The sequence below is a fragment of the Procambarus clarkii genome, chromosome 49 (assembly GCF_040958095.1).
Source record: "Procambarus clarkii isolate CNS0578487 chromosome 49, FALCON_Pclarkii_2.0, whole genome shotgun sequence".
Taxonomy (NCBI): Eukaryota; Metazoa; Arthropoda; class Malacostraca; order Decapoda; family Cambaridae; genus Procambarus; species Procambarus clarkii.
The window spans coordinates 13,672,853-13,685,049 of NC_091198.1; the positions used below are offsets into that span (position 1 = coordinate 13,672,853).

The following is a 12,197-nucleotide window of genomic DNA, read 5'->3' on the forward strand; positions in this document are numbered from 1 at the left end:
GTTTTAGGTAGCAATTTTAACCAGAATAGGGGTTTGTTTTGGGGCGCTTACCTTTCTGGGTGCCTGTTCCGGTCGATGGCAGACATAGAATGCTTCCAACTACACGGGGGCTTCTATAGGCCATTGCTCCCCTTGCCTCTCTGAGGGGGCCCGGTTCTGGCCGTGGTCCCCGGTAGGCCTAAGAACTCCATACACATGACTGATGCCAAAGTCTGACATTAGCATATCAGCCTGGGATAGCTCCGGGGAGCCTCCGGGACTCACCCAGAAAATGGCGTTTCATTACATTCAACGCTGGTTTTTTGTGTCTTTTGGTTTCTGGCCCTCTCGCAATTCCTGTTGAACCAATCCTGTTTCCTAGTTCTGCATCTTTGCTTTGGTATAAATTTTTTTGTACCTTTATCATATATTTCACAAAACTTGACATACATTCACATCCTTCCCTAGCAACAAGTCTGTTCAATTATACTCACTAAAAAAATTTCTAAGGTCGCCATAATGTACTCTCCTGAAGTCAGGTTTTTCAACTTCCTCAACCTCCTTATTTTCTTCCAGATTATAACGCATTGCATACTTTATTCCCAAAAAGACATGGTCACTTTTATCCAAGGGAGGAAGGTACTGAATGTCAAATATCTCTTCCTCCTTCTTGGTAAATATCAAATCTAGCATGAAGGGAACGTCCCCTTCCCTCATCCTTGTAGCTTGTTTAACATGTTGATACAAGAATGTTTCCAGGATGAGTTCCACAAATCTACAGGTCCAAAAATCCTCTGTTCAAACTTCATATGCTTCCCAGTCTATGGATTTCAAGTTGAAGTCACTGACTGTCAACAGTCTTGATCTATCTTTATCCGCTCTTGCTATAATCTCTCATTATTGTTATAAGACCCTCTTGTTTACTATCTAGCTCCTCCTTTGACCATGTGTTGCTTGGCGGTGGACTATATACATTTATGATCATTAGTTTATCATCCTCATGGCAGATCTCTAGTGCTATTACGTCAACTTCTCTTGGATTGGCAGTCATTATTTCATTTACCTTTAGGTGTTCTTTCACCAGCATAGCAACACCACCGCCTTTCCGAATTTTTCTGTTCCGTCTCCAAATTGAGTAGCCCCTTGGGAATATGACCTCATTTAAAATAACATCTTCAAGTTTTGTCTCCATGAGTGCAACAATGTCTGGTGTCTGCAGCTGTATTACATCACTTAACTCCAGTATCTTCGATCTCACTCCATCTACATTGGTGTATATTGTTTTCAGGAACATGTTCCCCTCTCCTTATTCTTCACTTCCCCCCCCCCCTCCCCTCTCTAGCAATTTTGTTGGTTTGCCTTTTTTGTACCATTTTACTGGCCTGCTTACCTCTATCACTTTGTAGAAAAAAGAATTTATTTCTTCTTCGTTTCTGCTCTCATTTAGACGTTTTGCCTCTACAAGGTTTAGTTTCAGCTTCTCTCTCTCTGATTGTTGTTTCTTTTGAAAGATCTCGTCTTAATGACCACATTTTCCCATCCTCATCACTTTGTAGTTTTCTAGCATTCCTTAGTACTTCTTCCATCTGTTTGGCACCGTTTAAGGTGATCCTCAAAGGTCCCTCTTTCCCTTTTACGCACCTGCCTAATCTCCTGTAGTCGCAGACATTCTCTATGGTAGTAAGACCTTCCACGAGGTCAACAATTTTATCTACTACTTTCGCTTTTTCTACAGCTTTTTCTAACCTAGATGTTATTTCCTTTTCTTTGCAACCAAAAATTTTCAGGGACTTACTCCGATCAACTGTGTTTTGCACCAACTTCGGGTTAAATGCCAATTCCTTTCCGACTTCCAGCCTAATGTTTGTTTTATCCTTGTTGCTTCAGTGTTTGGCTTCCCATACTGCTTCTTCTATTTTTTCCTTCTCCTTGGCCACTTGTGCATTGGTGAGTTGCATATCCTTCTTGCACTGTTCTATTCCCTGTGTAACTTCCCCCATCTGTGCTGACAAAAGCTGTTTCTCTTGTTGAAGTTCCTTACCTAACCTATTGTAGTAATTTATGTTTAAATTTGCTTTAACTGATTGCAAAGCAATTTTTAAGAGTTTATTTTCCTCTTCCATGGCTTTGCAATTTGTTTCCAATTGATTCTTGTCCTTGCACAAATCTTTCACTAAATCCTCAAGACATACAACTTTGCTATTTAAATGGTCATTACGTTCTTTCAATTTACTGATTATTTCTACATGAGAGCTCACTATAGTATCTAATTTTGCCAACTTATTGTGTAGACTGCTAATATCAATGCTTTCTTCATTGAATCACCCACAATCAAGCTCTGTTTTGTTTTTCCTCTTGCCGATGGCCATCTTGAATGTTCTTGTCTGCCCTGGAAACACTAGGGCAACTTTTTCTCATCCAATTTTTTCACTTCCCTTGGCACATTCCTGTTATCTCACCTATTTTTCAAAATCACTACACCTTTATGTTCCCTGGGACACCACACACTATCATCAACCTGTACTACAATACTTAGGATTGTTGAAATATGCTGGAGCTCCTTTAATGCAGGTGTTAACACTAGGGGTGTCACCTTTTCAATCAAAATAAATTAAATGGTGTCGACCTGAGGAACATCGTGATCCCAGCGGGTGACCCCAGACACTGACCATGACTTTTCCAAAATACTATTGGGTGAACAGAGGCGAACAGTTAAGAACTGGCGCCTAGTCAATCTTCCCTGGCCAAGACTCGAAGCTGGACAAATTGCTCGCGAAGCACGGGGTGAGTGTTAGCACTGCGTCACCAGTGCGTGTGTGTGTGTGAGTGAGAGTTAGTTACTGGGTTGATAGTTCTAAAGTAATTGGTAAATATTTGGTGATTTTGGTTTAGATGTAAAGCATGACAAAAACTTTGAAATTTACAGATCAAGTGGAATAAGCAATGCTGTCTCACCTCCGCCAAATATTGCTCTTGGTGAGAATAGCTCCGTTGCTACTGGTAACTCCCCGTCTTCAAAATCTGATAAGGTATGTTAAAAAGTGCCTTATTATGTATGCCATGAAAATATTAACAGTTTCTTTTTATTCTTTTCAAAGAATTGGCACTTAAAGATTGTCTTGCAAGTTTTTGTTGAAAATATTAATTTGGGGAGTTTAGTACTTTTAATGTTTTTCATCTAAGGAATATGAACATTTGAGGAATTTGAACAAAAATAAACATATGAGTGGTGAGAGAAGACCTTTGTTATAATGTACATACTGTACTGTAAAAATGATTGATGGGTGTTTGTATACAGACGATGAGTCACAATAACGCAGCTGAAGATATGTTGACCAAACCACATATCAAAGGATGAAGAAACATTGGCATTTTGGTCCATCATGGACCATTATTAAGTCATGTGGGTGTTTGTATAATGTCTCATTATTGGGGACAAAGCCTGAAAGGCTCATCAAGGTGCCCCTTGGCTAATAACTGGTCTTTAACAGGATGCAACCCTTAATAGTTGACCTACTTCCAGGTATTTATTTCCTGTTAGGTGAACAGAGGCATAAGATGAAAGGAAACATGTCCAAATATCTCTCCCTTTCTGGAAATTTATCCTGGAACTCTATTGGTTCATCTTGCTGAGAAACTGGCAGGCGCGGACATCTCCAAGTATGTGTCTATACTCAACAGACTGCTCTCAGCAAATGGTCCACCCGAAATGTCAGTACCAGTGGACCTACTCCAGGCTTCATAGATCCTTGCAATACAAACCAATCATCTCCCAACAACAATAGCAGCAACAGCAAAAGCAGCAGCAGCTTTGGCAGCCAGCCCACCAACAGGGCAAGCAGCCCCAGTCACCCAAGAGACACTAACAACAGCACCAGATCAAGAGACATCAGCAACTCTTACACTGGCAGCCCAGCCGAAGCAACCTTCATCAGTTACAGCTCCAAGTGTATGGCCCAAATTGAGACAGATCAACCAGGAATCAAAACCATAAACCCTATACTGGGCAAAGAAGCACCTCCCAACCCAGATCCACCTACAACAACTATGTACATCCCATCCTTTGACCACCGAACAGATTGGAAGAACCTACATAGGCTTGGCAAACGGTGAAGAGGATGCATGTTTCAGGACCAGAGCAGTCAACACACAGCTCTACAATGACAAATACAAACAAAATGGACTGCCAGATCTCCAAGACTAGGCCATAGAAGCCGCAACGATACACAACCCTCTGGACTCCACTTGGCTCTCACCACAGCTGATCGACCCTGAATACTTCAAAATCCATCCAAACAACTCTGCTGTACTCCTGAAACCAGAAGAAATGAAGAGGCACTGCAGGTTATGCAGACAGATCCGGAAACTGCACAGGCTCAAGAATAACGCCACAATACACGCTAGAACAACATGCCATGCACCACCTCCAATGGGAAGACACCTCCTCCAAGCCAGTCACAGCACCTCACCTACACTAGCATGAAAGCCTCCTGCCATTCCACAAGACTCCTACTGCAGAATTAAGACTCAACAATATGCTCCACTCCAATCCATACAACATGCCATCCATCACCGAACTGTCAAGCCTCCACGTTTCCCATCCAAGTCCTCTTCAAGGATGTCAACGCCTCATTCTTCTTTCTCCCCCGACCTTTTCCAAGGTCTTTGGACATAGAACGCAAGCAATCTTGGAACCTCTCAATTGGCTGCAGACTGCATTGACCACTGTTCTACAAATAACAATAAAGTACAGTACATTCATTGTAGATCATTGGAGTACTGTAACTAAACAGTAGTCTGGACACGAAGGATTATGGGGGGGAAAATAGGATGACATTCACTTGAAGACACAACATTTAAGTAATGGTAGAATTTGAAAGTGTTACATGCTGAGCAGTAGATGTGAAGAGAAAGGAGGATAGAAGTTGCACCCGGTTCACTGATGAGACATATGACTGTAAACTTAATTTTGTCTAGAACTAATAATGCTCCAGATGTGATACCTTGTACTGTACTCATTACATTCCTTGTACTCATTACAGTACCCTGTGGTCATTATGTCCCGTGTACTCATTACACGAGTGTTCATTCCCTGAGATTTGCCAGCCTAGAGATGCCTTTCTTGATCTTTTTTACTACTATTAAAAGATACCAAGTTGCTGTTTATAAATGATAGCTCTCTGGCAGTCATTTGTTTAATGACTTGTAGGAAACATTTTGTGTATGTAAAGTTCTTGGGAAGGTGTCCATGATTGTTAGTATAAACTATTATTTTTCCCCCGACAAGATGTGCACAAATCTAAACAGCAAATTATATTATTGTGAACTGCTGTTTCTGTTAAGTTCCCTCCCTGTTACACACTAGACATTGCCTCTTCTCACACAGTGTGTTAAACAAGTGCAATATATTACGTGTAAAGGCTTTTACAGTGAGACATTAATAAAGGTATGAAGTGATGATGACCAAACCACACATCAGAAGATGAAGAAATGACGACGTTTCAGTCCGTCCTGGATCATTATCAAGTTGTGTGTTGATAGTGGTCCAGGACGGACCTAAATGTTGTCGTTTCGTCATCTTCTGACGTGTGGTTTGGTCATCACATCTTCCGCCATGTTATTGTGACTCATTGTCTTCATACAAACGTATGAAGTGTTGGCTTCTGGCTGCACTGCAAACTGTTGTTGGAGCAGAGGTATCATCTACACATAGTGGTGGGTGAATGAGGAGTCGACTAAGCATTTCAGTTTCATTTGTATGTGTGAGGTAGGCATTTTGTACTTCGGGTGTATTCACCTAGTTGTGTTTGCTGGGGTTGAGCTTTGCTCTTTCGGCCCGCCTCTCAACTGCCAATCAACTGTTTACTAACTACTTTTCTGGGGGGAGTCCCTACAGCTCCCCAGAGCTATCCATGGCTGATATGGATACCCTAACTATTTTGCATCAGTCGATGTGGGTGGAGTTCTAGGCCTACCGGGGACCACGAGCCAGAACCTGGCCCCCTCAGAGAGGCATGGGGAGCAATGGCCCATAGAATTGCACATGTGATTTGGAGCATTCTATATCTGCCATCAACCGGGACAGGCACCCAGAAAGGTAAGCGCCACAAAACAAACCCCTATTCTGGTTAACAACAAAAATCGACATACGAGTGGACAGAACTCCCCAAGAAAAACGAACTAACAAGCATGACATCACACGAGCCGCGCCGCATGTCTGTGCAGCTCCCCCTCCCCGGGAGGGGAAGGGGGAGCCCCAGACCCCCGTGCTGGCAATTCCCGCCCCAGTTCCTCGGCTGATGGGATAGTGCATGGTCGTGTGGCTCCAGCTCCGGTCTTGTCTCAGTGTTGTGACTTGTTTGCAGTGCTGCTCTTACGGTGGTCGTGTGAGCTGGGAGTAGTATTCTCAGTAGTATTGACCCTAAGCACATGCACTCGGGCTGCATGTGCTTAGGGTCACCTACCCTGAGTGCCCTGTAAGTACCGCCCTTGGGGCTTGGGGTTGCCTTCCACAAGTCACCTTGGGTCTACCTCTGTTGGCTTTTCGCTGCTTGGCGTTTGGCCGCCCCGAGTGTTTGGGGGTTTTCCTCCCTTGTTTACCTTGGGGTAAGTGGTAGTTTTAGCACTGGTGGGGCGCAGGGTACTGCGTAGCTAGTTTTCACCTATGACAGCGGCCGGCTCTGTTCCCTCTGGGTACGTTGTCCACTTGTGTGGTTTTTCTTTTATATTTGTTTACCGCCCTCTGGCGGTACCCTGTAAGTACCGCCCAAGGGCGGTATTTACAGAGCACTCAGGGCATGCAATGGAGCCCAAGGGCCCCAAGGCCGCTCCTCCCCAACCCCAGGAGCCTCTACACCAGGCCCCGAGGCCGAGTCGACCTCCAAAGCCCCGACCTCACAAGAAAGCCCCACGACTCCCAAACCATGGGAGTTTGTTTTGGTTCCGGGCGGTGTGCACACGTGTTGGTGTTCTGCATCCATTTTCTCTTGGGGGGCTACATTCTCATAGGCTTGCGTCATGGCTCTTCAGCGCCTATGTTCTGCAGGTGAGTTGGTGCGGTCTGGCGTCTTCTTCGTCCTGACGCTGTTTTTGTTTTAGGAAGTAGGAATGGGTGTACATACGTACTTGAGAACGTGGACCGTAACAACCGTGGTGCCTACTGCTGGGCTATTGGCCCATACAGGGCAGCTCTTGTTCTCACCACCTGATTCCTTCCTCGGTTCACGGGTGACTGCAGGTGGCCTCTTGGCCCTTCTGAGGCGGCTCCTGCCTGTACTCATCCTGCCCCTCTCCTATGCTTGTCTAGCCTTGCTTGAGTTCGGGGCCCCGCCTCCACCTTGTTCCACGGTGCAACGGTGGGGGTGCCTGTTCGGTGGTACGTTTTCCTGTGTTGAGGGTGTTTTGTGCTCGTCTCCTTGTGCTTGCGGGATTGGGTTCTGGCTCTTCGGTTCCGCCTCTCCCCTGTCGTTCGTCTGATGTGCGGATTCTGTGCTTCATGGGTGCTCTCGTCTCTGCTCTTGGGGCTGTGTATGGGGTCAGCCCAAGTTGGGCTGCCTAATGTGTTCCTTCGATTGCCTGTTACACTGCACACGTTTCTTCTACCGTCCCTGTGGCTCGGTTGGGTATTCAGTTTCCGCCTGTGTTCCCTTGTGTGCCACTCGTGTTACGGTTTATCTTTATCTTCCCTGTCACTTCCTCGGGGAGTGTGGTGACGTTTTTGCTGCAGTTTTAGTACTGCGGCTGCGTGTCGGGGTTGGTTGTGGCATTATGTTCGGCCCTTCTGTGCTCCCTCTGGGGCCCTCTTTCCTTGCCGGTCTTGCTGTGCCGTGCCTGGTTTTTCCATGTTCCTTGGATTCTCTGTCCTGTCCTCGTTGTCCTCGCCTCATTGTGCTGGCTGGGGATGAGCTTGGGGTCTTTGTCTCGCCCCCCGCCTATCATTCGGTTTCCGTTCAGGTTCCAGAGCCCAGTGGGCTCCCTTCCTTAGTGTTTTTCACGGCTGCCCCGGGGTTTTTCTTGACGCTGGGGCTTTGGGGTGACAGGTCGGCCTCGGGGCCCTGCAGGGTGGGTTCCTGGGGCTGGGGTGGGGCTGATGTGGGGGGGGCCTCAGGCCCCGTTGGTCCCCGCCGGGGTTTTTCTACCCCTCTGGGCGGGGCTTGCGGTTTTGTGGAATGGTGTTTTTCCGTTCCCCCTCTCCACACGAGCTTTTTGGGCGTCGGCCCCTCCTTGGGCTCGGTTTCCTTGTCCATTATGCCCGTTGCTTCCGTCCTTTCGGTGGGTGCTTTTCTACGGTCTTCGCCCCCTTTTTCCGGGACGGGCCTTCTCCGTCATGACCCACTCTTCTTGGGGTTCTGCATGACATTTGGTCTCGGGTGCGACGGGGTTTTTGTGCCTTCGTCCTTTGTGTTTGCTTCTTTTTGTTCTCGAAGGTTTGGACGGGTTTTTGTTCCTTCCCGTTTTCTGGTACGTCTGTCGTCGTTCGGTTGGCCTTCCCTCTGGTCCTTTCTAGGGCTTGTGGGTCCTATTCCAGGTAGCTTCTGGGTGTTTGGCCTTCTTGTTCTTTTGTTCATATCTCTTCTCTTAGCGCTGTCTCGGCGCTGCTCGTTTTCCTGGGGGCGATTTTGCTCATCTTAATGAGAGCCTTTTCGCTCCTGCCCTTCTGCGGGATGTTGGTGCGGGGTGGCTCCTTGTGCGGGTTCCTTCCCTGTCGGCTGCACTTGTGGCCATGGAATTGCACACTTGTGGCATTTTGGTTTTGGTCCTGCGTTTCTTTTCCCTTCTGGGGCTGTCATAGGATTGGCTTGCGGAGGATGTAGAGGCGCTTGGGGTCGTTCCTGGGTCTGGCACCTTGGTTTCTGCTGCTAGCTTTCGGTATCGATGTTCCTTCTGCGCCATTTCGCAGGCTGTCTCGTGCGTTGTTTCACCTCCGGCCTGCTCATGCACTGCCTGTGCCGTCCTGGTCTTTGGACAGGGTGCTCTCCTGTGTTTCTTCTCCTTGGTTTGTTGTGGCTCCTACGGTTCAGGTTTGCTTTGCTACGGCTCTCTTTTTCTGTTGGCATTGGCCTCTGGCCATCGTGTGGCAGAGCTTCATGCTCTTCTCAGGCGCAGTGGTTTTTTGGCTCTTATGGTCGTGGTCATAGGTTTCTTCGTCTGCAGCCGTCTCCCTTTTTCTGGCGAAAGATGTGCCTGCTGCTTTCCGGAGGGGTCCTTGGGTTGTTGTCTCGACTTCGTGTTGAGGAGTGGTGCACCAACTGCCTCCCGGGTATGTCCCCTCGTTTTCTTAGGTAGTCTTTGGTGAAGTAGCTCCGGGGAGCCATAGGGGCTCCCCCCAGAAAACCAGCGTTGAATGTAATGAAACGCCATTTTCTGGGTGAGTCCTGGAAGCTCCCCGGCACCCTCCCGCCCTCCGGTCGGCGGTTTTGATATCCAGCCTCAGAACTGGGGCGGGAATTGCCGGCGTGGGGGTCTGGGGCTCCCCCTTCCCCCTCCCGGGGAGGGGGGAGCTGCGCAGACATGCGGCGCAGCTCGTGTGACGTCATGCTTGTTAGTTCGTTTTTCTTGGGGAGTTCTGTCCACTCGTATGTCGATTTTTGTTGTTAACCAGAATAGGGGTTTTGTTTTGTGGCGCTTACCTTTCTGGGTGCCTGTCCCGGTCAGTGGCAGATATAGAATGCTCCAAATCACATGTGCAATTCTATGGGCCATTGCTCCCCGTGCCTCTCTGAGGGGGCCAGGTTCTGGCTCGTGGTCCCCGGTAGGCCTAGAACTCCACCCACATCGACTGATGCAAAATAGTTAGGGTATCCATATTAGCCATGGATAGCTCCGGGGAGCCTCCGGGACTCACCCAGAAAATGGCGTTTCATTACATTCAATGATATTTTTTTTGTTTTTTTCACACCATACACACCCCAGGAAGCAGCCCATGACAGCTGACTAACTCCCAGGTACCTATTTACTGCTAGGTAACAGGGGTAGTTCAGGATGAGAGAAACTTTGCCCATTTGCTTCGGCCTGGTGCGGGAATCGAACCCGCGCCACAGAATTATGAGTCCTGTGCGCTATGCGCCAGGCTACCAGGCCCCCTCCTGTTACAGTGTGTTACAGTGTGGGGTCCCATGCTCACTTGGAAAGACTGTATAGGAAGATGGCCTTGCACATTGCTATGCAAGGAAGACTGGCTGCAAAATAAGTATCTCAAGTATTAAAAAAAAATGTTTTTGAGTGATGTTTGTCATTTCACTCTATGCTAATGCTGATAAGGTATTCTAATGGTGGCTTTTGTCCCCTTGCCATTAGAATCAGCGAGTACTCTTATTAATTCCAGAGAAGCACGAAGGAGCGAGGGGGGGGAAGTGGGGGGATGAGCCTGATGCGCAAGTTTACAAGTAGCGGTAAAAAAAAGAGCAAATCTCCACCACCTTCGTATTCAATGGACAACCCAGTGTTTGAGGACTCTACAGTATCCGCCAGTGTGCAACATGTCCATACTAGGTGAGTGCAAGTCGCCTTCTCTTTTTAAAGTAGAATGTTTCTCTGATATTTTACCTCTGGAATTTTGCACTGAAATTTTTTTCTATTGTATTAGGAAAAGAGAATTAAATAGAAAGAATATAATCTTACAAAAAAACTTTGCCATTTAATTCAAGGTGTGAAGAAATTCAGCAGAGATGTGTTGTTGTACTGTAAAAGTCAAATATAGCAACATAATAAATAGTCTGTTTTTAAGGAAAGAAGGGAAATATAAAACAGCCTATTTAAAAAATTACATTTTCTAAAAATGGTGTAATCGAAGTGAATGAAAATTAATGTCGGCAAGAAACGAGAATAATATTTTGAGGATTCATTATGAGGAAATGCTGAATGATGGTGAAAAGCTGCTCTGTGGGTGTAAGGAGGAGAGGATTTATATGATAGGATTTATATGATAGGAAGGTTAAGAAACATATCTTGGAATAAGAGGTAAGAAAAGTTATGACATGAGACTTACAAGTAGGCTGTGAGAGTAGACTGTCAAGCTGGCAAGTAATTTACAAGCAGATTATGAGAGTAGACTGTCAAGCTGGCAAGTCGCATAGAAGCAGGTTTTCAAAATAGGCTGTCAAGCTGGTAAGATTACAGTAGGGGGGCAGGGGAAGCAGAAATTGAATTGATATAGAAAGTTCTACAGTAAGTAAATAATATGAATGTAAAAAATTTGGGATAATAAACCTTTAGCATAACTAGCAAGGTATTTTTGGAGGATTTTAATTGAGTATTTGGAATGTCTAAATATCTTACAAGCAAGAGACAGGGAGAGTACTACCTTGTGTGGAACACTGAAGGTATTACCAAACATGAGACAGTATTACCAGACATGAGACAGTATTACCAGACAAGGGACAGTATTACCAGACATGAGACAGTATTACCAGACAAGGGACAGTATTACCAGACATGAGACAGTATTACCAGACATGAGACAGTATTACCAGACATGAGACAGTATTACCAGACAAGGGACAGCATTACCAGACATGAGACAGTATTACCAGACAAGGGACAGTATTACCAGACATGAGACAGTATTACCAGACATGAGACAGTATTACCAGACATGAGACAGTATTACCAGACAAGGGACAGCATTACCAGACATGAGACAGTATTACCAGACAAGGGACAGTATTACCAGACATGAGACAGTATTACCAGACATGAGAGAGTATTACCAGACAAGGGACAGTATTACCAGACAAGGGACAGTATTACCAGACATGAGACAGTATTACCAGACAAGGGACAGCATTACCAGACATGAGACAGTATTACCAGACAAGGGACAGTATTACCAGACATGAGACAGTATTACCAGACATGAGACAGTATTACCAGACATGAGAGAGTATTGCCAGACAAGGGACAGCATTACCAGACATGAGACAGTATTACCAGACATGAAACAGTATTACCAGACATGAGAGAGTATTACCAGACAAGGGACAGCATTACCAGACATGAGACAGTATTACCAGACATGAGACAGTATTACCAGACATGAGACAGTATTACCAGACAAGGGACAGCATTACCAGACATGAGAGAGTATTACCAGACATGAGACAGTATTACCAGACAAGGGACAGCATTACCAGACAAGGGACAGCATTACTAGGCATGAGAGAGTATTACCAGACATGAGACAGTATTACCAGACATAAGACAGTATTACCAGACAAGGG

At 46.0% G+C, this 12,197-nt stretch overlaps 1 protein-coding gene across 10 annotated transcripts in view; it reads left to right on the forward strand.

Moving 5' to 3' along the window:
- POSH (Plenty of SH3s) overlaps positions 1-12,197 on the forward strand; it is a 245,347-nt gene that overhangs the window by 146,189 nt on the left and 86,961 nt on the right. For all 10 annotated transcript variants that reach the window (XM_045750320.2, XM_045750322.2, XM_069302999.1 and 7 more), the window contains 2 exons: positions 2,906-3,008; positions 10,304-10,470. In XM_045750320.2, coding sequence (XP_045606276.1) covers positions 2,906-3,008; positions 10,304-10,470 — 270 coding nt within the window. The remainder of the gene's footprint in view (positions 1-2,905; positions 3,009-10,303; positions 10,471-12,197) is intronic.